This window comes from Branchiostoma belcheri, unplaced genomic scaffold, assembly GCF_001625305.1.
Source record: "Branchiostoma belcheri isolate BF01 breed outbred unplaced genomic scaffold, Haploidv18h27 scaffold89, whole genome shotgun sequence".
NCBI classification, from domain to species: Eukaryota; Metazoa; Chordata; class Leptocardii; order Amphioxiformes; family Branchiostomatidae; genus Branchiostoma; species Branchiostoma belcheri.
The window spans coordinates 1,359,145-1,386,490 of record NW_017804564.1 but is presented as its reverse complement, the minus strand read 5'-3'; the positions used below and the strand labels follow the sequence as shown (position 1 = coordinate 1,386,490).

Here is a 27,346-nt window from a genome sequence, read left to right as displayed (position 1 = left end):
TGCAGGGCATCAACCAATAGGCATGCAGCTTTCCTCTATGCTTCTTGCTGATTGGCTGTTGGGATTTAACTTGATTAACACCTGCACAGAGCATTTCCACCTGCACAGAGCATTTCTTGCTGATTGGCTGTTGGGATTTAACTTGATTAACACCTGCACAGAGCATTTCCATACTGACAGTATGTCTGTATTCAAGTGTTTTGGTAGGTATTTCAAGCTTTCCTGCTCCAGCATTGGAATGCGGGGCATGGAAGTTTTTTTTTTAATTTTGAAAATCAACAGTTTGCATTATGCAATTAAAAATCCTAACCAATAAAGTAGGGAATAGCTATCCAACTGTTGTTTTAGTTGTATTTTACTTCATATTATAGTTATATCAATGTAAATCATTGTTTTCCCTTGTGTTTCTCATTCTTTCCCTGCCATGTCGTAAAATGTGGTGAACCCATCGCTATATTTGCTCCAAAGCAAATATTGGCCTTTCTAGTTTGAAAATACTTTCAGATACCAAGCCTGTAAACATACGATACTTGTGACTTACTTTTTGTTCTTCTTTGGGTACATTTCCCAGTTTGCCGGGAGCTTCCGTTCCTCATTGTGAATCATGGCACGGAGTAGCTGAAGCAAAAGGTTGTTTTCATTAGTTATAATATAACGATTCATCAATTGATTACATTACATGGCTTACATTACCTTACAGAGTCTGATACATTACAGTCTAAACTGCTTTGCTAGAAGCATTAACATTAGAAAAGTCGTCGTTTCCAAATATCTCACATGGCATTGCTATTGTCACAGTAGTACATGTACACACGTATTTCAGCACAAAGGACAGGCATATAGGAGGTTGCCTACAGAGAGAAGACTAAATGCACCAAACCATAATATAATGGCAAACAATCGCGTTGAAAAGCCTAAATGTAAAACTTATGGCTTTTTTAGTTATCCCGATCATAAGCAAGTTATCACTACTTAACACACTACTTAACACACGTATTTCAGCACCAAGAAGAGGCATATTGGTAGTTATTTACAGAGAGTAGACTGAAATACACCAAACTATCAATGGCAAAACATCGTGTTTATTGCTTTTTGAGTTATCCCGATCATTAATAAGATATTACGCCTAAAGACTATGAAACTTGCTAGGTCTCACTTGAAGGCACTTGATGTCCATTTTCTCCTGTTGAATCCTCTCCACTAGAGTTGACCTGTAGTTGTTAGACGATATACTGCAAGAAACCAACAAGACCCATGTTAGAAGTATATGATAGATGACACTATATTACTTTAGAAAGGCTATATCGATGTTAGAAGTCCATTATATATCGTATTTGTATTACTTCAGATAACATGTGAAGGCTATATAAGTTGAATTTCTTGGTTTTCATACAATTCGTAATACAATTTCAGTAAGAGGATAGTTACAATGAAAATAGGCGACTGAGAGGAAAACTTGAAATTACTCAACTCCATCTATGTAAGTTCCAGACACAAACTATAAAATATTGGGTTCAAAGGAATGAAACTAGAGAAGTAACATTTGGAAATAAAATGCATAATGTTTACCTTCGGACATGGTCTGCTCTGTTAATTCTTACTCAAACCAACCTTCTTTCTCAAACACATTCACATACATGCGCTACTAGTATATGGTTACAGAAGCAGAGCAGACCATGACATTGCAACATTATGTAACCCAACACCAGTCACCATGGTGACAGACGTCAACAAATCATGTCATTGGTTAGGTCATAGGTCACTTTGGAGAAGAAGAAGAGGAAGAAACAGAGCAAAAACAATATGTTTTCCTTCGGTAAACATGAGATTGAATGAAATCACTTACTGTAGCTGCTCGATAAGCTTCTCGGCCATTCTGTATCGTTCTTCAGGCGCCGTCTTGCTGGTGTCGATGAAACACTTAAGATGATCCTGGAACTCTTCAGCAAGAGGCAACTCTTCACTGGCAACGTTGTCATTGTACTCTACATGGGTGACAAATCAGCTGTGTTAGTTACGTCCAAATCTATAGAGAATGTGTATCGTCTATGTATGTTGCTGGTTACATGTTGCATTAATTCTTCTGGAGCTTATTATAAATGTATGCGACTAGCAATGGCCTGACAGTTTTTTTTAATATTCCAATATGTAGTCGCACGACCCCACGGCATGACAGTTGTTCCTATGATACAGAAACATTGAAATGAATGCCCTACCTCTGTTAGAGGGAAAGTCTATCTGTACTTCCACAGTGTTTTCTCCACAGTAGGCAAACATGCAGTTGTTAGCAAAGGTGTTCAGCTGTTCATTCAGCTCCTCTTCTGAAGAGTAGTACCGCTCATATTCCTTCAATCGGAAAGAAGTTACCATAAGAAACACTGTTTATTATAAACAATGATATATCTATTATAGCCAACAATGATAACAGACTATATCTATAGTAATAAATCATTACACATGTTTTAACATCTAAAAAGTATTGGAAAGAATCATTAAAGACCGTTATGATTATAGAGTAATAAAAAAGTTTGCACTCAATATTATGAACATTTATGAACAATATCCATTTATCTTACATGTACACCACACAAGAATGAGTCTTTATATTTATATCAACACTTTTCTTATTCAATTACAATAATTAGAATTATTATCATAATGGTGTTCAGCGTTACAACCTTCCTGGCATCACTTCTGATGTCCTGAAGTTGCCCGCCGCTTCCATATGTCGATTGAAACTCTTCCATTACCTGAAGCGTAGATTAAGAAACATTAAAATTCCAGCATTAGGTAAACTAATATGGGATGAAAGCTGCAGACAAAGTTTGCAGTAACAAATCTCAGTCTGTAGACGAATTCTAAAAAAAAACTGATTTAGATATCTTCGACCTATCATTCTGCCTATCAATTTCCCCACCCACATGCTGTGACCGGTGCAATGGCGAAGTGAGTAGAGTCCTCGCCTTGCATTCAGTAGGTCTTGAGTTCCATCCCCGGCCGAGTCATACCAAAGACTTAAAAAATGGTACATGCTGATTTCTATGCTAAGCACTCAGCATTTGAGAAGGGTATGGGAGTTAAACACACATCATTACCAGACTGTTCTAGCGCCTTTGTGTAGTGATTGCCCAACTGTGTGACCCAACGGCTACAGAAGCGGAGATGGGTGCCGCTATAAGCCAACATACCAATACTTGCGGGGAGGAAGTTCACTTTTACTTTAACACATGCTGTCAACCTGCTCTCTCTACTAAAAGATAACATTACGTAAAAAACACAGTTCAGTCACCTAAAACAATGCTTCTGAATCCGTAGGTAATTAGTAATGCCTACCCGGACTGGCAGAGTTGCCACCGACAGAATGGAGGTCATACAGTTCACCATGTTCTTCTGGTGGGTTAGGTTGGAAATCAGACTGCCAACGGCATCAATGAAGTTCTGAAAAGAGAGAAGCCCTGTGAGGTACATGTACTTAGTAGGCTAAGCTGTTGTAAATTTCTTGTTTTATTCATCATTTTGAATGTCTTGCTGATTCAAATAAGTATACAACACACAAGCCAACACACAGAGCCACCGAAAACAAAAACAGAGTAAGTATTAAGTACGTAAATAGTAAGCAACAGTTATAATAGACAATTCCTCTTCCTATGGCCAGAGCTTCAATGGTCTTTTCTGCTACTTGCGAGTGTCAATGCCATACACATTGGGTTTCGTAAGAAAGTATTTCTATATTAGATAGCAATAGAGATGTAATCTGACTCACCAGGAGTGATTTTGCCATGAGATCCACATTGTCTGCTTCCTCGGGATGGTTTTCCCGTTCTGGGGAGTAGTACTGTCGGAAGAACACCTATATGTGGAAAACATAATTGAAAAACACAACGTTTGTATTGTCAAAAATAATCAAAGAGCCAGGGCATCTAATTTCCAAGTTATACAGTCTAAACTAGACATAATGTACATAACGAGTTCAAAATAGGTGATTTGCTATATATATCTTTTATAGTATTTAAACCTTTTTACAGTCCTTTACAATACTACAGAACTTTACAATATTACTAATTATAAGCTTGGACTTCGTGCAATCATTGACCCGTATTTAGTTTGTCTTCACAATTAGGTTCATGTAATAACAATACGAAAAAGGGTTGCGTGTAGTGGCCAGATTAAATGCCCCATTACAGTACCTGCAAGAACGGCATGATGGCCTCAAAGATGTAATGCAGGGTGCCATGATTGGACAGGTCGGCTGATTCATCCCTGTAAGGAAGAAGTTAAGATTGATTTATTACTTACTCCATCATTGGAAGGATAGTTTATCTGTGCTGTTAGAATCCTTAGCGCTTTGATCTGACACAAAAATGGTGAGTTAACGTTTTGTGTTGGATCAAAGCTTTACCATAACTTAATCATTCTTAAAATTTGATGTTTCTGTGTGTATCAAACATACATTTTTCATTGCCATGTCATTTTCAAACCTCCCACAAACGTAACATCATCTAACAAAGCCATGCCACAATCTGACCACACAGCACTCTGTCACTAATGTTTGCCTTAAGTTTATTTGTTTTAAACGTTCTATCCTTTTTGTTAAAATTGATTTGTTTTAATTTGGTGCTTTTTCAGTGTGAAAAAATGTGCCATTCGATGACATGCTTTGAATTTGGAAATACCTCGGTTTCTTAGATTTCTTCTTCTTCGATTTCTTTCTCGGTCTTACAACCCTGAGAAAATACAGTATTTTATTACCTTTGAAGAGAAAGACACATGCATGGCTCTACAAGAGTCTCTACTGTGCAGCGAGGTCAGAGTTGCATGAAGTAGTTTCTACTCCTTGTTTTCTAAATTTCTGATGTGCATGTGCAAAGTGATACAGGCTTCTTAATTGGCATCATTTAGTCCTCTTTGAGTACATCGTATTTCTATTACACACACTAACATGCTGTCTATGTACTCCAATATGACAGCCAGGGGATTCAAATTATAGTCAATATGTCATCAACCTGGATATTTTATGTGCTGCATACATGCTGCATAACTGAATAGCAGAAAGCACTTTGCACGCCGAATAGAAGGGAAAATGGCACTTGATAACATGCCTTGCAATTTTTTTGCACTGTTACATATAGATACATAAAATTTACAAAGATCTTCAATGTAGAACAAAGGTCAACGGATAAACCTCCTATGAAGTAGGGATCAGAAAGTACCGAAGCCAAAGCCAAAAGTAAATATTAACATTTTGAAAACTTTGCTGTATTTGGCTTTCTTCTATCTGACATACAAACTATAAAATACTAAAGTCTAAGCATAAATCATAATCAGAGCCAGTTACCATTTTGATGGTGGTTTCTTGAGTTGTTGCTGGGCCTTGACGGGGTTTTCCTTCACGTAGTCGGTCGCCTTCTTCAACACCAGACACAGACCTTTCAGATACTCCCACAGACGCCTGCAATAGGAAAATATATTTGTTTGTTTGTTTGTTTGTTTGTTTGTTTGATTGACCTATTGTTTGTTAAAGACTCAAACTGGCTTGCTGATCGCTAGTCATTGAGGCCAAACACAATACAACAATATACTGGTTATATGATTATTCTGATAAATTCTAAAACGTGTAATATAAGCTTGTTTAGGTTTTATTCATGAAGGTTTCTTTTAAGTCTATAACATGATTTGTCCATGGCTTTCTTCAAATAGGACTCTTTTCCCAGCGCCTTGTAGGACAGAGAAACATTCAAGCTGGAAAGACCCATGGCCCGAAAATAGGTTGGTATATGTAAATCTGGTTGGTAAAGCGTAGGATATTGATTTTGTCACGGCCAGTATAGACTCTCATTTGCTTACGTTTCAAAGGAAGGTGTCTGATATACATTGAAACGTAAGAAAGTGAGATTCTATACCGGTTGTTAAAAAGAGACCCTAATACCAAATACAACTTACGGGTCGTGTGGCGTAGCGGTAGAGTGCCCGACTCAGAACCAAGAGGTCCCGGGTTCGAGTCCTGACATGCCACCGATCTTGTGCCCTTGGGAAAGACACTTAACACGACTTTCCTCACTTAACTAAGGTGAAAATGAGTATTATATTGTCCCTGTGTTTGGTGGTGGCATTAATATAAGTTTTAAAAAAAACTTGAGTGTGCCGTCACCACGTCTTGTGATTACATGTTGGAATATAAAAAAAAAATTACGGATCGTGCGCCAGCTCCCCGACGCCGCTGTCCAGCACGCTGCCGGCCGTGTTGAGGTACACCCACAGCAGGAAGCGGAGGAACGGCCGCTTCAGGTTGTTGTCGATCTGCTCGTTGTTCAGGATCTGGAACAGTTCGTCCACGGAGAAGATGGTTTGGCAGATGGACTCTATGAACCTGTTTTCTCCCTGTAGACGATTATTGTGAGGAAAGATAGAAGTACTTTATTGCACGGCAATTGTACAGGGTGCAACGTATGGCAAAGACTACTGACCATATTGCAAAAAGAAAAAGGTATGAAATAAGAATTAAAGTGAATAGAATAAACACATATGAGACACGATATTGGGTTAGGTGTTCTCAATGCAATCACACATATTTAAAAGAAACACCGAGTACTTGTTTTTAATCATTGTGACATTTTAATCATTTAAAGCTGGAGGTGCAGTTAACTTGCAGCCTTGCATTTTTACTTCTTATTGGGTTTACAAGACAGTATTGCATTTATTGAACAATATGTATTCCAACTAATTATCATAGCTCTTTAATTCAGTCAAAACTTCAACATCTACTGACTTCATGATGAATTACATGTAGTTTTAACTAAGATTTACTGTCAGATATTCTTCAATTCTCTTCATTTTTTACATTGAAGGTGGTCCTACTTGAAGCAATTGTTATGTAGAACAATTTTAAGCTGTATTGTGTTATTTGTATTTTGTGTCATGGTCTATAGTATCTTTGCAATGTTTTATATTAACTCGTGATCGTGTCAGACCCACCTCTGCACATGTGGCGAGAACATTCACCATCCCCATCATGTACCGCAGGTCTCCGATGTTTTGTGTCGCTGTGAAAACTGTCATCCTGAAAAAAAGTACAGAGCTCAGTTTTATAGTCATATTTTCTTTCTAGAAATGAGGAAAAATAAGCTTCAAGTTTGTTGTTTAGAAGATCAAGTTCAACAACTACTTCTTCAAAAGAAAGAAATACATGTACGAGTAGTAGAAGTGGATAGTTCCAAATTGAATGCTTTGTACATTTTCCCACAAATGTGAAGTCTCAATGTATTCATCATTCACATACAAATATAAGCAGTGTCAGTCACAATGCATACATATGCTAGATATCCTTCTTTCCCCGTAAGGCCAAGCGTTGGAATTCCCTCCCTGACAAGTGTTTCCCACCAACCTACAACATGTCTACAGCCTTTCAAACGTTCACCTCCATCTCTTGACATAGCCATGTTTCTCTCATATTTCTAGTTCAATGCCGAGAAGTGGTCGTATAGGCCTTGCATTGAGCCACTCCGTTAAAAATATGTGACAGATTAATTGTCTTTGATCATACCTCTATATAATAAACATACCTTTCTTCAGCACTCCTATCGATGACCCCTGCTACTTCAGATCGGTACTGCATGAAGAACTTCATCACAAAACTCTGGTTCCTCTTCAGGGGAAGGTCAAGTTCCTCCACCTTGTAAGAAACAACATGGAGAATATTGGTTGACCGTCCTTTGGTCCCAGGCAACAGCGAATGAAAAACCACAATTGTTTTTTTTTTAAATCTGATTGAATAGTCACATCAAACTGCAAGCGTCGTTTAAAGCGTAGTCTACTAAGGATGCACCTACATTGTATAAGCTACTGCATTTGGTGGCAAGGAGTTCCACTCTACAATAGTTATAGGAAAAACAAATTCTCAACACCTTAATTCTTGGTTTATAACTCTAGTACTTTCAAGTAGGACTATGTGATAATAGCTATGGGATGACAATACAAAAAAATGCCAAGTCATTCATGGAAAGAAATAACTATTGAAGAACTCTTGAAGAACTCTTGAAGATTTGAAATGGCCCAAGATCGTTAGAAATGGCACATGTTCATGATGATGAGGCCACTGGCACTGACCTGATGCAAATGAATTAAGAGATCCCAACAGGTACAAGTGCAAGTTACCTTGACAATGGCGTTGAGAAGATCCAGGAACTCGCAGCACATTTCCCCGTGTTCCTCCACCAGTTTCCACACCTGCTCCACGTGGTGCTGCTGGACCTTCAGGCACGCCAGCTTGTTCCCGGTGAAAATCTGCGGGTTTGGAGAAAACATTCATCAGTTTCTGGTAGCAAAGCTTTACAAAACAATTAGTTTGGGAGCCAATCCTGTCAATTTTTCAATGTATTCATTTATCTATTATTGCTTTGTGTTGCTAATTTGGCTTCTCTTATGTCCTACATTGTGTGCACTTTAATGAAATTAAAGTAATGATTATTAGTTTTTTTGTCAATGAAAGAGACCTATTTGGTCAAATGTACCCTATAGTTCTGTCCCAAGTGTAGTTATTTTTCAGTTCTAATCACAGCAGTGGCATGAAAGACGTCAGATGTACATGATAGTAATAGTCTTAAACATCTGTAAAAGACAGGTTTGGGACATCTATTTTGCCTTACAGTGTTTGTCCGTGGTGCTGACTTGACTGCTACAGTATATTTTTATTTTACAGCAGGGAAGAGATAAACTGAACTGTACCTCAGTAATGGCCTTGGCCATCTCCACTTCAGCCCCTCTAACTTTCAGCAGGTCGTCAAGTCGCTCAAACAGACGCAGCTGCACAATCTCGTTCCCCCTGTACGGCAGAAAAATGTAATCAAATGAAACTACAACAACTAACAATAACAATGGCACACTTAAGTGGCATTATACCTCTTGAATGTCTTACTGCTATTGCAGATTCTTCTTCAGATTTCCATTGCAAATAATTATGAACTGCATTTCAGAAAGAGTAGTGCAACAGAAAAGCAACAAAGTTAAACGCAGTTTTGAATGAAAACCAATGAACAGAATCTACAGTTTTTCAAAGCTGAATCTAAAGAAAGAGGAATGCCTATCCGTTAACTTTAAATTAAAAAGAGACAAGAGACTTTAGTTATGTGCTTTAAGATGGTACTATAAGGGAATATTCAAGTCAAAATTGCAGAATGTACCTTGCCAGCACCCTTAGTAGCTTGAAGCATTTCTTGAAGATGACCTGCTGACGCGAGTACTGCTCCTGAAGGTGCATGTCGACCTTCTGGAACAGAACCTCAAGGACACTTTCAAGGACATCTAGGGGGATTTTGTATAAAAAAGTTGTCAATGAAATTATATGCCCTCTGCAACATGGTAATATTCACTGTGTTAATCAAACATTTTCAGTTTATTTTTGGCTCCAGGGCATGTTTTAAAAATTAGGACAAATATGTGTGAAAAGAATTCCACTGTAAACTTTTAATAAAAACAATGGTTTTGCAACTCACAGAAGTTGTAGAGGATGGCCTGGTTCACAGGGTGTGACTCTCCTGCTACTCCAGGCAGACAGCAAAATCTAGAAAAAATGTAGGAGGAGAAATATATTAGGAGTTTTTCTTGAATGTGTTAAATCTACATAGAGCAGGTGGAGTAGCTAGCTGCTAGTCATCCGAACGTTATCACAGCCCCACTATTGCATAGATCCATATATAATAGTAAACATGCTTACCCGATGAACTTGTCCAGAATGCCACACATGGTGTTGAGGTTGTCGTTGCTGAGTTTGGCCGGTACGAGCTTCCGGAACCTGGGAAGGTCCTTCAGTACTTCCCTGTGCACCTCACACGACTTCTCTGTCATCAGAACCTGCACAACAACACAAAATATCACTTAATTTGTTTTCTTACAAACGAACTAAATGCAAGGTCAGAAGGATGTATGTATGTATGTATGTATGTATGTAAGTCCCATAACCTTAACGGTCGTCGGGGCATCATGACAGCCAGCAGCATGTCTGGACTTGTCACGATGGCTCCTTAGGCTTATAATATTGGCGGCGCCTATCTCCTCTCCAAGATTTTGGCTGATACAGACGGAGGTCGCCAAGTCTCCGTCCGGGTGAATGATGTTAATCACCATGTGGCTTGTACAAGACCGTGAGGTCGCCAGGCCTCCGTCCGGGTGATTTGAGTGAATCACCAAACTCCATACAGTAGTATTTGTACCATCGCACACCGGGGCATGCCCCTACTCTTTTTCGAAAGGTGTGGTGGGATCTTTAACGTGCTCGAGGTGTGGCTCTCCTCAAACACGGGACCTCCAGTTTACGTCCTATCCGAGGGACGTCCCTAACCGAAGCTAGGTACTCATTTACACCTGAGTGAAGTGAGGAAAATCGTGTAAAGTGCCTTTCCCAAGGGCACAAGATCGGTGACAAGGTGGGGCTCGAACCCACAACCTCTGGGGTCGTGTGGCGCAGTCGGTAGCGCGTTCGGCTCAGAAGGATACTTCTGGGCAATAAGCTAAGCATGTGATTTAATTTCAGGAGGTAAACACTAGTCATGAAAAGAGTTCTTTAGTTTTAATTTCCAGACCATAGAAAGAAGCTGTTGTTGTAGCCATGCAGATACACAGACCTACAAACGAACAAACACACACATACTGCTATGTTAACAGTGTAATGATGTGAATTACAATGTGCAGAAGAGAACCAAGTGGTGTGCTGATATTGTATTGAAATAAAGGCCATAAAAGTATCTGTAAAAAAACATTTCTGTTTGATCAACACCTTTGGAAAAGATGTAGAAGAAAATAGTACTGAATGTGCAATTGCTAGCAGTTGACTTTCAAGTATCTATTACTTAATGGTGAGAGAGTACCTTAGATTGGTCGGCTCGCCTGAACAGGTCCATGAAGGTGGAGTAATACAGGTTCAACACCTCCATCGACTCCACCACCATCTGGTCATACTCGTAATTCGAAACATCCTACAGCAAAACGACAAAGAAATTTCAAATTTGGGCAAAAGACATTAAATTACAAGCAGCATCCACCATCACAATGTATGGGCACATAATGTTATTAAGTGATACGGCGGTGAAGGTTAGACGTCAATGTAATACGATACGCCAAAAAACTGTTGAGTAACTGTTTTTTTGCTTATTAAGTGATGATTAGGTCTGTAGCACACATACCATGATGATCTCTTTCAGCTTCTCCAGGTCAAAGTGCGTACAGGAAAAAGCGATGTCCCTCAGCTTCTTCTCAACAGCTTCCTGTGCACTACAAACAGGGTGGTCGAAATGAAAATTACAAAGGTCACATGAGTAGAAGTATTAGTAAACGTAGTGGTAGTAGTAGTAGGAGGAGGAATAGATAAATGACCTGCTCTATTAATATAATGTGCGATACAATGCAGATATAGTTCTGTGAGGGTTTAACACGAGGTGAAGTAAGTAAATAGTGTTAGGAGATACAAAACAAAGCCTGCTCAACAATCGCTTATCACAGCAATTATACAAAATCAGTATACAGAATGTGCCTGACTGGTCAGTGTACTTACTCGTCATCCTCGTCTGGATCATAGTTCGCATATAGCATCGGCTCCAACTCGTTGGATGTGAACAGCTACAAAAGTCAATGGGGAAGAGGTTAATTTTATATACTTATCATTATTACCAAATCCTAGCCCAGAAAAATGCAGTGGAACACATTTACTTTGTGAACAGTGATATAAAATCGCAAAATCAAACTACTTAGCAGTAGTGAAAGGATTATTTTATTTCGAGAATTATCTTACATAACATGTGCCACATCTATTGTGAAAAATATTTTCGAATTGTGCATGGTAAATTGATACCAATGTATGTACCTTTGCTGCCTGAGAGTTCTCAAGTGTTACTCGGAACTCCAGAACGAAACGCTGTAAAAGAGAAATACACGTACATGTAGGCTAGTGTCAAACTGTTATAAACACCGGCACATGATGAACTATCATAATAAAGTAGAAATTTTTCACAATCCAAAACTTGCAATAGTCAAAAAATACCTTCAAGATTGTATTGAAGCGATGGTTCAGTAGCAGCTTCAACACTTTCAATGCCCTTTTCAGAAAAAAGAAATATCAAAAGAATAGTTATAATTTAACACTACATATTTGTCAAGGTTCTGAAATAACAAATTAAAACATTGTTATTTATTTTCTACTTTTAAGTGAAGTAAGAAAGAAAGTAAGGGCTGTTTCGGTCTGGTCACCAAGTATGGGGAAATGGAAATGGCAAGGATGAATGGTAAGGCAGAAAAGTCCCTACTCTAGTTTGGCGTCGACTATGGCCTTGGTCTTCTTGGAGGGCCGGTACCGTATGGTCTCCTGGTAGCTCTGCAGTAGCTTTTTATACTGTTCAGCTGGAGTGGACAAAATACAACATGAACAAGATGTGTATCTTATTGTGCATGCAGTTAGGGTTCTCATCAGGAAAAATCCTGCTAAAGGTTGTGTACTTTTGCCAAACCGAAACTAACATCACTAGCGCCGAATGAGATTGACTGGTGCTACTGTCCATGGTACTGAATACCACACTTATAATAAGATTACTGACTTTGCTCTGAGCTGAATAGCACACCAACAAGATTGATGCCCCTGGCCCTGGTGCTGAATGACACACAGAATATTACCCTCGCCATTCATGGCTTTTAAGCCTGTGCGTACCTTTGTAACTGCTGTATTACAACACATGGTGCTTATATACATTAACCCATTCAGAATCAGACCATCTATTCCACAGCATAACTCACCACTCATAGTGTTGGGAGGACAGGGCTTGTCGTTCCTTCCGTCCAGCAGAGAGAACATTGGTCCAGTCAGCATAGTAACATCAGCCTCCGTGCTGTAGTAGCCATGTTGGACCAAGGAGTACACAAGATGTAGAACCTGCAGCAAGATAATAAATTCTTAAGAAAACTTAATGCCATAATATCATAATGATACAGCGAAACCTCTCAGGTGGCTACTAAAGTCACGAATCTTAATAATTACTAATTGGTCAATGGGAATCCGGTTGATGTGGCAGCAATGACCAGTGGTCCTCATGTTGAGGTGGTCACTTAAACAGGTTGGCATGTATATCGCTCTAGAGATGGTCCTTATGCGGAGGTGGTAAACAGTACTGGCTTGAATGTGTACATATATCAGTGACCAGGTGATAATTATGCATAGGTACAGGTTTGGTTTGGTTATTATAAGCCTACAGAAACATCGTGACAAGTCCAGACATGCTGCTGGCTGTCATGATGCCCCTACGACCGCTAACGGTTATGGGACTTACATACATACATACAGGTTTGGTTGTACCATGTCACAAAAAGCACATACTTACTTTACATAGCTGTACTCAGTATCTTTGTATATACCTGTTCAATAAGCATGTTATGGCCGATGAGTGAGGCTGTCATGTCCTTGTTCTGATGCAGGAACTTTGCGATCCACTTCTGTAGCGTCGGTAGAACCTTCTTCAGGCTGGCCTGCTTGGGTGTGTTCGGCTGGGGAGGAGGAATATAAACCTGTGAAGTCAGGAGAAACACAAGATGGAAACATGCAGAGGGAGTGAACAGCAAAGTTCTTTGATCACAACCATTTATTTTTCACGAGCCGACGTTTCGATGACCGTCTGTCATCTTCATCAGGGCAATTTTGACTGGTTTAATGTGTACTGACGCTAGATGTTACTTGGTGCATAGTGCACTAAAGGTGTTACATAGTTCTCAGTGCACTAGTGTTTACTTGGTTCACAGTGCACTTAAGCTAGTTTTTACTACTAACAATATGTGTAGTGAAAATCCCTTTACTAGTGTCGTGATTCTATTTCTATTTTCTGGTGGAAGTGAAACGGATATTTTCGTGGTGTCCGAGTGTTTTCAACTTAGTTTGGTATTTCAATTTATGGATACATTAGTCCTAAATGCTCTGCTTCGTCCAAAATAAAAGTGCTCGTTGTTTTCATGCCTTGTGGTGGCTTCAGTTGACAAAAAAAAAACAGAGACGGGGGGCGCCACAGACTTTATGCAACCTATGATCCACTGCTCATGTAGTCACGCGTGTTATCTGCGTGACGTCACGGAAGCGGTGGATTGCTCATTCCTTGAAGAACACTGGAGTTGTACAGTCGAGAATTTGCGTGAGTCCAATTTGTTGTGTTGAAAATTGCAGTTTAAACTTTGCTTCATAAAAAAAAACAAGGATTATTGTGCAATATTGTACCTGTTGTACTTCATCCCCAACAAATCCAGAATCCTTCAGATCGTCCCAGATGAAGGAGAGGTTGATGTAGTCCAGGGGCAGCGGGAAACAGTTGCTCGTCACCTCCACAAACAAGCCTGGAATTGGAACAAAATATGGTCAGCACTTGATAAAGAAATATGATATGTGTACCAGACAGAGTATTATACATGCCTTAAAATTGAGAGAAAATTTGCTCATAAAGGTTTTTCACTTTACTGGGGGAATTTTTTTTCAATATAGGTGTATCTTTTCACACTCAAAAATGAACTGTTAATATCAGTGTGAATAGTGTTCATTGTATGACAACAATAGTCCGGCCATTTCAGTATGTCCTTCAGAAAATGGTGGTTTGAGTACTTCACATGAATAATTTATTGGCTGACGATTACTGACTCCTGTGAACACATAAAGAATATCTGCTCGAACAGCCTTGAATCTTTTCTTCCAGTGAACAATAGGTCGTGGCACAGGCAGACACCACGGGCGTTACTTCAAATGACTCAGCACTAGGCCACATTTCATTTCTTGGTGACCCATTGCAAGACACAGACAGTTTCCAGACTCTACTTTATGTTGATTTTCTACTACAGCATCATTTTTAAATCCAAAAACCAACAGCTTGAATTGGCGTGCCCTTGTGGTAGATTTAACATATACAAAAAAACACAACTTTCCACAGAAGAACCTTCCTACCGTACACTGTTAAGCTCTGGAACTCCCTCCCACATACATTGTGACTCTAAAGGCCAAACATAGATTTAAGTCCTGTGTAAACCTCCACCTCAGTAATATTGGACAGCGTCCTTGAGACAGCTGCTAAGCTGAGAGTCAGTTTCAGTTTATTACGATACCCTTCAGTCCGTTCGGGCTACTCTTCCAGGGCTCATTACACATTACACACACAGTACAAATATACACATATGACTACAAATTTGCATACACGTTGAAGTCACATGTCAGACAAGGTACTAATTATAGCTAAAATCATTGAACGAGCAAATGCATTGCATAGAAAAAAACAGATCACAAACGGTGATAAATTTAGTACCGTTGATAAGGCGACAATAGACAGCTCGGAGCTGGTCAGGCAGCCGATCATCAGACAGACACAGAAAAGCTTCTTCCCACGTCAGATACTTCAGTTCCTGGTAGATAAAAACACATAAGTGTACACCATTTTTAAATATCATGGATCTTAGGTTGGCAAGATGCAATGAATATCACTCAATATTTCTGCAGCATTTAGCAACAGCATCAAAGTTATATTTGATGATTTTTCAGTTATTACTGTTTAGTTGGGATTCAGACAATGTTATGAAATGCTATCATTAAGTATGACATAACCTGAATAGTCATCCATACATTTTGTAATTACAGAAAACCATCTGGCGGAAGGCAAGCATCTTATCATTACCAAAAAAAGTAAAACATAAACAATGCTGTATTTTACCTTTGTTATGACCGATATGGCAAACTCATTCCCTCCCTGCAGTAAAAGAGCAACTAATAAGTTATTCCCGCCTGAAATTAGACTTACTATACAGTATAAGTTTTAAAAATGTTCATTAAAATCCATAAAATATATGATTTATTATGTTATTAAGAAAATAATCTTATCGCGAGACCGAATATTTACTCACAAAGCAAAGTTTTTCAAACAGGTCCAGTTGATAGTTGAGGAACAGGATGCTCTGTTCATCCGCAGTCTGAAACAAAGTTCAACAGCAATGAGATGAAACATGCGACGTATGTAACGTTCCATCTCAAAGTGATAAGTCAAATTTCATCCTGATTTCATGTTTTACCATTTCCATTTCATACAAGGTACATATTCATGTTTCATCAACATTTAAATCATCGCTTCTCATAGTCTTCTGTAGCTAGTGTGTAGATTCATTTACTTTTATTTCTACATAATGTAAATTTCCTTTTGTGCTAAATGCGTTCTTTTTACCATCATGTTATCTGTTGTATATGTGTTTTATGAGCCCTGGAAGACTAGCCTTTTGGACTAAAGAGCATCGAAATAAAGAGAAAGACATTTCATGACACTTACCTTGACAAACTCATGCAGAGGTGTCCACCTGCGGCGATTGGTTGTGGACACATGCACCAGGTCTGCTTCCTTCCCGATCCCTGGCCCAAGCTCAGTATGGTACACACAGGCCTGGAAAACATACATAAATTAATAAGTTAAAGGCAGTTCAATATAAGTAGTTCAGGCATACACATATTAATTTCTTGAGAAGTAGCAAAAAAAGTAAATATTGATTTTAAGCCACCACAAATGAAATGCCTACCTTAGCGTCCTGGTCACAGAGCCATACTTTTGTGATGTACTCTGGAATGTAATATTGTGATATTTGAGTGAATTGAATTTACATTGATCTAACCTAAATTTTTTTTTAAATAAAATTCAATGAAAATTCAATGTATAAAGTATAAAGTAAATTTGTTACCTTGGTTCTCGGGAATTGCCACCCCGTCACAAACACAGAGAACTGCCAACATCTCCAGGTATCGGTAGTCCTACCATTGAACAATAACAATGTTACCTTTGGGATTAAGTTTACATTTGGGATCAAGAGACACAATTTTCCGAAATCAAAGAAGACAAGCGAAGCCACTCCTAAATTAAACAGGATTTGGAGTTGAAAGATAAAAAAATTGAACATTGGGAAACATCAATTGAATTTAGATTCTCAGGTATTTTACTATGAAAAGAAAAACAGAAGGCTAGGGGAGGAAACTTGGATCGGATTCTGTTCACTCACTGACGCTGCGTGCATACGTCCACTCAAAATGTGATTTTATCCCAAAATAGCATTTTTTAAATCTAAGAACTTAAATTGGTGCGGCTAAGATTTGATGTACATTGTGCAGTTCTCACCTTGTTCCTCATGAGCAGGTTGATGAAGGTGTCGATCTGGGCCTTGTTGATCCTGTCCACGATCTTCCTGTTGTCATGTACCAGCTCCATCAGCATCTTAGTAGCAGCCAGACCAACCTCACCCTGAAAGGAAGGAAATGCCATCTTTAATTCAAGGGAAGCTTTGTGATTTTTCATGTTCATAGGACTAAACTTCAACTTTGACATAGGGAAGATGAGTGCTAGTTAAAAGTTACTGCGCACTGTAACTTCATCTCGTGTTTTTAAACAAACACTCTTATTGATAGGCATAATGTACATTCATGTTAACTATGCAAGTTTGAAACAATATTCAGTTTTCACAAGTTTTCAACATGAGTAGTTTATGGATGATAAAGAATAAAATTCTGATAACATAAACTTTACACAAGACTGCAAATAACATGAAGGGTAAAGCACAAAACAATCCACGATGCAGCGAGGGCTACTCCTTTGCAATAGGACGTGTGCCAGGTGACTGAAACAGGATTCGAACTCCCAACCCAGAGGCCTGGTTCCTGAACCCTACGCTCGTGAAGCTTACCTCATCTTTAATCTGGCTGTGTATGAAACTGGTGTGCCTGGCCATGTACAGCTCGTTCTTCCTGCTGTCTCCGATCAGGTATGTGAACAGGGCCGCGTAGGCCTCCACAAATATGCCGATCAGGTGTCTGGCGAAAAAACAACCAACAAAAAAATTAATAGAAGCCACGTGACAAGCCTCATTGAGTTACTCTACTGAGGAAAACCTGAGTGACAGATCGAAAGCTCCAGGTGAGAGAATTTTTGAACAAAAATTTTGAACAACAAAAAGCTAATTCGCTCTGTCAATAATCCTTCTAGTCTGTTGTGGCCTTTACCAATACAATTATGTAAGAGACACAAAATACAGCGAACTATTGATCTACCAAAAGGTGATGATTCTTCTATTATGTACATGTAATATGCTTAATTTGGATCAGAACCTACCGTTTGTCATCTGAACCACGATATGGAGTCCCCAACAGCTTGATAAGCAACTCGATAATCTGTGACAACAATGTTTATACGTCATGTTTCTAAAATGATAAACATTCAAAGGAAAGAAGAAATCCTCGAAGAATTATTACATGGAAAACAGGTATTACAAATTTCAAGAAAGTGGTGTGTTACACAGAAAAGCGTTTATACGGATACAGATACGCAACTGCCACAAACAAAACATGTGTCGTCGTTGGGTCGTGTGGCGTAGCGGCAGTGTTCTCGACTCGGAACTAGAGGCCCCGGGTTCGAGTCCTGACATGCCACCGATCTTGTGCCCTTGGGAAAGGTACTTTACACGACTTTCCTCACTTCGCTCAGGTGTAAATGAGTATTGTACTGTCCCTGTGTTGGTGGCGGCATTAATATAAGTTGAAAAAACTTGAGTATGCCGTCACCACGTCTTGTGATTACATGTTTCGGAATATATAAAAAAACATGAAAATCAACATTACCCTGAGATTCCTCAACAGTTTTTGACGATCCTTGATCGGTTCTCCTTTGACAATCTGCCACTTAGAGAGCTCCTTCAGTGTCTATAGGGTAAGACCATTCAAGATTAGTGATGAGTCAAAAACTTGATACTTTCAGTTATATTTCCTAACTTATAGTCTGAGAGTAACACAAGTCTTACTGACAAATGTAATTCCTTGTTTCCTTGGAAGAGCATCAAAAGAACCATGCGTTCGTCTGGGCTACTGTACGACTAAATTGCCTAAGGGCTACTTTACTTGTATTTTAGATTCTCCATAAAGAGACTTTATTTTCTGGTATGATACAAATTCTTTATAGCTACCTCAATGCAGTCAGCAGCCTGCCTCTCAGTGATGGGGTTTCCATCCTTCCTCTGCAAAAAAATTCAAATTTTACAATTCAATATTTAATATTTAATAAATTCAATATTCAATGTCATTGACTGCCCATACTCCTTGTACTTTAGATTCTTAAAAAGTTGTGTTTTGTATTTACGTTAGGTAACAATAATTACTTACATATTCTATGATGTGTTTGATGACCGGAAGGATGCCAGAAGCGTAGCTCATTATGAACTGACGTTCAGCATTCACCTGGAAAATGAAACGGTAGATAGTTAAATACAGGTTTAGCTGAAAGAAATGTCCAAATTATCTATTATAATTGCTCTATTTATGTATATGCCACTTCGGCAGTTGTATACAGTAAATAAAAAATAGTCAGAGCCTGACTTAACTGTCTCTTGTAATAGGCATCACTGTCAACCTATTCTAGCTAAGGCCTAACAAAAGACATAATTACCTAAGGCTTATGATAACTACACACTACTGGTTTCATGTGCTAAGTTCTACATTCAGGGACTCACTACAGTTTCACTCTAAGTCTCATATTACAGTTATACATACCGGACATAGGGGTTTTGTAGACAACTAAATTGCCCTACGTTGCTTACGTATCAGACACCTTCCTTAGAGCTTCTGACTGAAGTTCTGCTTCTCGCCGCTATATTCAGTCGATGTAGGCGGCACTTTTGAGGCGAGAATCGTAAGCAAGGCCAGTAGGACAAGTTTGGTTGTGTAAAAGAAAACTCCTATATCATACACTTTACCAACCTGATGAAACTATTTTCGGAAGTTCTACCCACCTGTTGGATGGTGAAGGCGTCGTCGTACATGCACCTGTCCACCATGCCGACCTTCTGTAGGGACGCCCGGTCCCACGCCATGCCCTCATCAGACGCGCCGATAGCCCCGTGCCAGGTCGGCACGTACGTTTCTACATCCAACAACACAGTTTGTATTATCGTTTCTTACACACAATCAGAAGTTTCCTAATAGTTAGGATTATAATCCAAAATGCCGCCGCGCCGCGTGCCTGCGAGGCTGGTGTGTTACGCCGAAGGGAGGTTATATCGGCTATACAGATACAGATACAGAAGGTTCGAACTCGCAACACTTATCGATAAGACTAGGGGTCCTTTGCAGTGTGAGTGGTTCAAACCTTACTGCCCGGTCTTACGCAGCTTGTACTTACTATACAAAACTGATGTGTTACGCCTTAGTGCATGCTGTTCACTGTTTATGCAGTGTAAAGAAAACAAAAACAGATTACCTTGTAGAGCATGTACCCAGGTACCAGTCACCACATGTTCGATCCGGCAGTAACTGTCAAACGGGATCTCCTCAGATTCCTGCAACAAATGTGAAATTTCAGACAATCAGTGATTCCTATTAAATTTGAGCTGCTATTTTGAATACCAAGTACCTTTTTACTTTTCCTCACTAGGAAAAATAGAGCTGGAATATTCTAATTCCTAATCTATAACTTACCTGAATGACTGGGTGAAGGCGGAATATCGTGTTTGCATCGTTCAGATCATCGCTTAGATCAAGCTAAAGAGACAAAATAACATGTGTTATGGAAAGGGGTTCTAGGTACTATAAAACTGGAATTTTCGTGTAATTAATTAGCCATTAAAGTTATATGGATTACTAATAAGCAAATGCCAACTTCATTATCTAGCAGTAGAGTTTGAATTGTCTATGAATATATTTTACCTGGAAGTCTAACCTTCATCAACATACCAAAAACAATTCCTCGTTCACGGAGGTTAATTGTAGGCAATTACAGGTAACGTTTCCTTTTGCAGTTATTGGTGTTCAACATCATCTACTAGTGTAATAGTTAATTTAAAAAGTTAGAGATTATACAACAGTTTCAAACTACCTTGAACTTGTCCCCGTCTCTGGACACACTGAGGTACTTCCTTGTTGTGATGTGACGTAACAGACATCGTTGTTCCCAACAAAGCGTATTCCCTGTTGACAAAGCAGAGAGAAAAACGAAATTGAGACGTTTTATTTTCGTGCAGTTTATGATTGACATTTGACTCCCATTGCAGTCTGTGCAATTGGATGGTCTCATTATTAATTTAATTTCATTTTCAATATTAATTTAATTTTCGCATATCTAAGAAAATTAAAACTACTGGGATAATTTTCCAAATGGCCTGGTCATAGACAGCTTATGTTTTCTTAAATAAGACTAAATACAAATTTAAACTTGTATGATACACCTTGTATGCAACCTATAAAATACCATCTAAACAAACAACACATAAACAAACGTGTTGGGACACTTTTCTAAACGCCCTAGTGCTATTCAGCCAATATTTTACTTTTTTTTTGTTATTTGAAAGCAAAAAATCCTGCGTGCACTTTTTACCAGCTTAAATATATAAACAAACAACAAACAAACAAAGATGTCCAGTACCGTTCATGATGTCATCGCCATGTTCCACCTGCCAGTACGTGATCGCAGAGGATGACGGGAACATGGACCTGGGTTTGTTGGTGTCCTGTGGCCGGACTCTCAGATGCACTGGAAACGATGCGCACAAAATACATTACTGCAAGTTTTCTTTAAAAAAGCAATTACTTCTTAGTGAAGTGTCATAAGCAATACCTTTTTTTCTGTTGAAAATGTATTTTCTAGCCGTGGCGACCAACAGGACTAGCTCTGTGACTAGTATGTAGATTATATATTCATAGTATGTTACTTTCATTTGTGCATTATAGATTTCCTTTTAGCTAAATGTGTTTTTTTTTTACCATCTGTTATTTGTTGTATATGTGTCTTTTTTCTGCATAAGCCCCGGATGATTAGCCTTTTGGGCTACAAGGCATCAAAATAAAGAGAAAGAGAATAGGAAGTAGAAGTTTTTGGTTGCCCAATGATGGCAAGATCTTCATATTGGTAGCTGGTAAATTTTGTCAACTGTATGTAACTGTGTATATTGCTAAATATTCTCCAATGTTATCTACCGTCTTCGAAGCTTTCATCCCCGAACGAGCCACTCGCCACCATGTAGGCTTCGTGTTCTTTGTGGTACAGACGGATCAAACAACCGCCCTGAAAAAGAGAAAGACAACGAAATATCAGGAATGCGAGGCTCAGCCCGAATACTCTACCTATAAATGCTTATGTCAGAACTGGTCCCTTGTTGCTCTTCATTATATCCCTCAAGACAGCACGGTCTTTAGCCTTTTGTTCTACAACCTTGAGGGACCATCCAGTATTCAGATGATATAACAGTATGGTGTTACAGAGAGATATGACAAAAACAGAATGAAAACTTTGTTGTAAATGAAGAAAAAATTAGGTAGTTTTCTGATGCACGTCAACCCCTGATTTCTATCATATTTGTTTTTGTATTACTTTGTGTTACATATGTATTATCATCTGTTTAGATCGGATTCCTTTTTGTTAATTTATCCTCTCATCATGTGTAAGTAGTAGCTTTAAAATTTGTCTTACTTGAGTGCGTTATCACTATTAGTGTTGTTTCATAATGTAAACACTGACTTACGGTGAGGTATTTGTCCTGTTGATCCTTGGCGCTGCTGTTGCGGTAAACCGTGAAGGCGCTATGCCTGACGGACAGGTTCAACTCGCGACTGTGCGAAGGGAAACAAAACAGGACGTGTACTTCAACTCTGAGCATGACAAGCCGTCGAGTGACGAATAAGCATCATTCTATCTATGCTTTGTCTTGTTTTTTTCTGTAACGTTCCAACATTTATGACAAGACATGGCGGCGGCACACTCAGGTTTTTCGAACTTATTTTTATGCCGCCACCAACGCAGACAAACGCATTCGGACAACAGACATACTAACTTTCACCTGAGTGAAGTGAGAAAATTCATGTGAAATGCCTTCCCAAGGGAACAAGTTCGGTGGCAAGGCAGGATTTGAACTCAGGACCTGTTGGTTCAGAGCTGAACGCTTTGTCGTTACGCCACACGACCCCGTTTTGTCTTGTTTGGAACTATCTATAGGGCACGACCTAGGTGATACGAAAACCTTTACCTCGTGCTCTCCACGAATTTAGGCCCGTATGCAGGTTTACTGGTGTGCAGGTAGTTCCCTGGCGTCTTCACACTCTCCAGCACGATCTGGTCCCCCAAGCGGACCTGACGGGAAGTGCAGACGTTTGTTTGTTTGTTTATTAGCATATAATCAATATAATAGAATAAACATAACATCACAAAAGGAGATATGCGGTGGGAAGATAAAAAGCCGTTATGGCCTGTCCGGGATCTACCCCAGACAACATTAATTGTATGGCACATTATTTTAACAGTGATTGATCAAATTAATGGTATTTAGATAATGAATGTCGTCTATGTGAGTTTTCACCATCATCACTATTACGTCTGGTCCTTGGTTTAGTTTATTCAACTTTTAATTTTCTTCGTCAGTTTTGACGGTTTTCACAAATGAACCACACTGTACATGGTTTATTTGAATGTCAGAAAAATCTTCGTGTACTATTTTGCGTTCTCCATATCTCATATCGATGAGTGTGTTGGGTTCTTTAACGGAAATGACGTCACCATGACGTCAGCATGTTTGTGTGTACTTAGGGTGTGACGTCGTATGTTTGTGTGTACTTACGGTGTGAGGTCATCATGTTTGTGTGTACTTACGGTGTCCAGTTCGGCCTTGACCTTAAACCTCGGCATGATTTTGTACTGCGCATGCTTGGAGTTGAACGGAAGGAGCTCCACCTAACGATGAAGGAAATGACGTTGTCAGAAGGATACAACAGATCAACTAACTTAGGTGTGCTACTGCCCCCACAAGTAAGACAAACGACCACAGAAGAATGTCAGAAGAATAACATACGATCTACTAATTACTAATTACTAGCCTGAGTGCCAGCCTTATTAGCTTTCGTCCGTTCCGCAAGATCCGCTCCCCAAGATCGCTGGGAGCGGACGAAAGCTAACAAGGCTGACACTCATGCTAGTAATTCCTCGATACGAGCTCAGAAAGTGATAACAAAGGACCATGCCTTCAAGTACCAGAGTTCTCAATTGAGGCCTAGAATTGGGGTGATTAGTAGATCTTATGAAGGAAAGTTACGAAAGTTAGAGTAAACATCAATGATGGCTAAACTTAGCCTCCTTCGCAGTCTTGTTAGGCGTGAGCGTTATTTTTGTGAGCGACGCGAGTAATATGCGGCCGCGAGGGACGATTTGCTGCCGAGGGAGTTTTTGCCACGGAGAGAAGGTTTCCCGTTGGAGCGGGAAACCTTCTTTCCGTGAGGCTAGGCTAAACTCACCCGCATGTTGTTAATCTCGGTATGTGACGTCTGGGTGGTGCTGACGTGGACAAACTTCTTGGTAAACACGTGCTGGAGCTGGAAAATTCCCACAGTCAGGAATATATATAAACTGTTTTTTCAAGTAGCATCATTGAACGTCCATATTAAGCAAAAAAAGTACAGGAACATTTCTGTCCAACTCTGACACGCCAAGAAGGCTTTTTTAAATTTATTTTCCCAATTAATCCACAACAGGTCATGTTAGGCCACCTTTTCGAAGCCACCATGCCAGGCTGGCTCAAGACTTGATAGCGGTTGCAATAGAAGCAGACTTGCACACTTTTACTCGAGATAATACAACGTTACTTTGATTGGCAACCGCTTCTGACAGCCTTCTCAATCCAAGGATTGCAAACAGTTTCCCCCTGCTTGGAGAGTGAGCTAAGAATACTTGCTTTATCGAAATGTTAATGTCATACCTGAATAACCTGTCCGTAGTGCAGGCGTTTGCCCTCCTGACGTTTCTGTTCCATGTCGTTGTCGGCGCTCTCCGCGTCCGCCGCAGCCTGAAATGGACGAGTCGGGATATTATTTAGGCCCCCCTTTTCACGACTTTAAACCGGTGCAATGGCTAGGTATTCAGTATTTTTGAAAGAGTATGGGAGTGAAACACACTCAACTACCAGTGGACTAGCCCCCTGCTGTAGTGATTGCACTGTTGTGTGTGGCCAAGGGCTATTGAAAACGGAGATGGGCGCCGCCCTATGCGTCACTTGACGCGGGAAGGCTCTTTAACTTCCATAACTATCTAGAACTAAGGAGAATGAGTCATTATGAAGTAGGAATCCAGCCCGGGACCTAGCGCAGCCAATACCAGAAGGCGGTAAAAAAAAACTGGGGTGGATCTGTCCTTGGTGCTGAAATACCGGTGTAGGAAGAATAGAAACTTGAACTACATTTCATGGTTTTAACGTACTGTTCTAGTAACTTCATTCCTTCCTATCATTAAGACGACTATATTGAACCCATCTATACCACCTGAATTAAAGTTACTTCTTAGTAACAGTGATAGACCGGTTTAAAATGCTTTTAGTATCTTTCCTGAAGAACTACGAAAAGCCATACAACAATAATTGAAAGAACTGACCTGGGCGCGATACATCTCCGATTTCTTCGTCAGATCATTCGGATCCTTCCTGTAACAAACAACGTTGCTCTATTTATTCTCTTTATTCCTATACCCTTTAGCCAAAAGGACATCTTCTATGATTCATTCGAAAAAAAAACACATACATACATACAGTTAATAACATAGTAAAACACTCATGCATAACCCAAAATTAGATTTACACTGTATACAAATGAAGGAACATAATCTACAATCTAATCACAGTCACACTGTTGGAACAGTTGGTGGATAGTTGCTGACTGTAAGTTTTGATGGTAACCTTAGATGCAGTTCGATGCTTCCTGAATTTCTTGTTAGGAGAAAAAAATCAGAGACAATTCCGATAGTAATTTAGCAAGAAAGTTCATCTGTGTTGGTACAAGTCATTATGAAATAAAGACTAAACTCTCCTGCCAACATCATACTGTGAACAAGGTTGAAGGAGTCAGCCGAAAATTTGGGGTAAGTCTCTGATTCATTCCAGTGTTGGAAGGAAAGTTTAGTCTTTATTTCCAATGGTAATTCTTTAAATACCAACCTGCTCTCTTCTTGTGCTCGCCAGTGCTTCTTGCTCGCCTTGTACCGGTACTGTACGCAGATTTTAAACGTTGCCACTGAAGTAGGAATCAAAGTTACACACGTTAGCTGTGTAAGTGGAAAATGTGAAGGGACATTTCATCTAAACTTTACTTTAAAGCTTTCTTTCTTTCTAAGCCTAAACTTTCGTCAAAGCCTAGGCCTAAAGCTTGCGACAAATATGTTTAAGGATACCCGGACAACTGATATTCTTAGTTATCCTGTTATCTTTTGCCTAGCATTTAATGTATCAGAAAGCAACAGTAGCTTATAGTTCACAAATATTCTTCGATAGCCGCCCTACCTTGTGCATTTGGTAGCGGCGGCTTCTTCCGATGTTGCTTCACCCCCACGCTAACCTCGGTATGTCCGGCACTGCAAAGGAAAGAAATGGTTTATTATGCATTTGTCTTTTCTTTAGCCAGGATAGCTTACTCAATGTCTAGTCACTGTTTTTCAATGAAGCCCTGGTAGAAGAAGCTTAATAGAGCGGAACTCAATGCCGCCAAGTACAGTAGAGTCATCTTCAGTAAATACAAGCAGCTTTAAACAACGCTTGCAGCTAGATATGCAACGGTACGGGTGACAGGTCGTTTTATATGAATGTAAAGTGCCTGCAAAGCTGGTGTGTTACGCCTAAGGACGGTTATACCGACTATACAGATACAATTGAATGACCGATGAGCAGTAAGTGGTACGCGAAACGAAGAGATTCAATCCTATATTCCAACATATCAAGCTGTTATTAAGTTGTTTATTATTATTAGTATTAGTAATTTTTCTTGCATGATATTCTGTTATTCAGTTAGCTCCACGCTTTTGATTGTGTTACTTCAAATGGCGTCTCTTAATATAGATCATGTCTTCATTAAATATTGATAGGTAGATCATGCGTTGCTATCCCACAATATCTGACATGTCACGATGTCCATTCTGACAACTGCCACGCCTAACCGAATGCAATTAACCCTAATAATGCTACATTGTCGCCTATACATTTGTACAAGTGCGTTGCAATTATTAAACATGTTGCATGTTACAAAACTGTTGCGTTTCCTTTATCAATAATTCATTCTCATAATATAACATAACATCATCTATTGTGACAATGTGAAAACACTAACGTGTACAAATTCGCAATTTATGGTTTCGTTGGCGTATGATTCAAACGTCTGACAAAAGACTTCTTGGCGCGTGTGCATATAACGTATCAACAAAAGCTATCACCCCCAAAACACACACGGAAACAAACTTACACACAACATACTCACACACACACGCGCACACACACACGCGCACACACGCACACACACACACACACACACACGCGCGCG

At 39.4% G+C, this 27,346-nt stretch overlaps 2 protein-coding genes across 2 annotated transcripts in view; both read right to left on the bottom strand.

Annotated features, from left to right (window-relative positions):
- Positions 1-537: 537 nt before the first annotated feature.
- LOC109487530 lies at positions 538-3,417 on the bottom strand. The gene is made up of 6 exons (XM_019791543.1): positions 3,334-3,417; positions 2,679-2,750; positions 2,217-2,346; positions 1,847-1,985; positions 1,157-1,232; positions 538-618 (listed from the first exon to the last, which is right to left on the bottom strand). The coding sequence occupies exons 1-6, from the start codon at positions 3,382-3,384 to the stop codon at positions 538-540; spliced, it is 549 nt and encodes a 182-aa protein (XP_019647102.1). The 5' UTR covers positions 3,385-3,417.
- A 2,769-nt stretch (positions 3,418-6,186) lies between these two features.
- LOC109487496 (inositol 1,4,5-trisphosphate receptor type 3-like) overlaps positions 6,187-27,346 on the bottom strand; it is a 22,308-nt gene continuing 1,148 nt past the window's right edge. Inside the window, exons 3-45 of the mRNA XM_019791484.1 lie at positions 26,317-26,387; positions 25,975-26,050; positions 25,416-25,464; positions 24,748-24,834; positions 24,287-24,364; positions 23,649-23,729; positions 23,029-23,132; positions 22,528-22,615; positions 21,983-22,070; positions 21,432-21,539; positions 20,886-20,977; positions 20,489-20,551; positions 20,271-20,349; positions 19,804-19,934; positions 19,178-19,252; positions 18,982-19,032; positions 18,641-18,721; positions 18,135-18,193; positions 17,710-17,836; positions 17,148-17,270; positions 16,717-16,786; positions 16,558-16,598; positions 16,314-16,424; positions 15,898-15,963; positions 15,708-15,743; positions 15,306-15,402; positions 14,237-14,352; positions 13,390-13,518; positions 12,775-12,910; positions 12,291-12,384; positions 12,029-12,083; positions 11,852-11,902; positions 11,543-11,607; positions 11,175-11,262; positions 10,860-10,967; positions 9,710-9,846; positions 9,489-9,556; positions 9,177-9,297; positions 8,722-8,818; positions 8,152-8,280; positions 7,560-7,669; positions 6,973-7,057; positions 6,187-6,378 (exon numbers count right to left, since the gene is read on the bottom strand). Of these exons, the coding sequence (XP_019647043.1) occupies positions 6,187-6,378; positions 6,973-7,057; positions 7,560-7,669; positions 8,152-8,280; positions 8,722-8,818; positions 9,177-9,297; positions 9,489-9,556; positions 9,710-9,846; positions 10,860-10,967; positions 11,175-11,262; positions 11,543-11,607; positions 11,852-11,902; positions 12,029-12,083; positions 12,291-12,384; positions 12,775-12,910; positions 13,390-13,518; positions 14,237-14,352; positions 15,306-15,402; positions 15,708-15,743; positions 15,898-15,963; positions 16,314-16,424; positions 16,558-16,598; positions 16,717-16,786; positions 17,148-17,270; positions 17,710-17,836; positions 18,135-18,193; positions 18,641-18,721; positions 18,982-19,032; positions 19,178-19,252; positions 19,804-19,934; positions 20,271-20,349; positions 20,489-20,551; positions 20,886-20,977; positions 21,432-21,539; positions 21,983-22,070; positions 22,528-22,615; positions 23,029-23,132; positions 23,649-23,729; positions 24,287-24,364; positions 24,748-24,834; positions 25,416-25,464; positions 25,975-26,050; positions 26,317-26,387 (3,913 nt within the window). The remainder of the gene's footprint in view (positions 6,379-6,972; positions 7,058-7,559; positions 7,670-8,151; positions 8,281-8,721; positions 8,819-9,176; positions 9,298-9,488; positions 9,557-9,709; positions 9,847-10,859; positions 10,968-11,174; positions 11,263-11,542; positions 11,608-11,851; positions 11,903-12,028; positions 12,084-12,290; positions 12,385-12,774; positions 12,911-13,389; positions 13,519-14,236; positions 14,353-15,305; positions 15,403-15,707; positions 15,744-15,897; positions 15,964-16,313; positions 16,425-16,557; positions 16,599-16,716; positions 16,787-17,147; positions 17,271-17,709; positions 17,837-18,134; positions 18,194-18,640; positions 18,722-18,981; positions 19,033-19,177; positions 19,253-19,803; positions 19,935-20,270; positions 20,350-20,488; positions 20,552-20,885; positions 20,978-21,431; positions 21,540-21,982; positions 22,071-22,527; positions 22,616-23,028; positions 23,133-23,648; positions 23,730-24,286; positions 24,365-24,747; positions 24,835-25,415; positions 25,465-25,974; positions 26,051-26,316; positions 26,388-27,346) is intronic.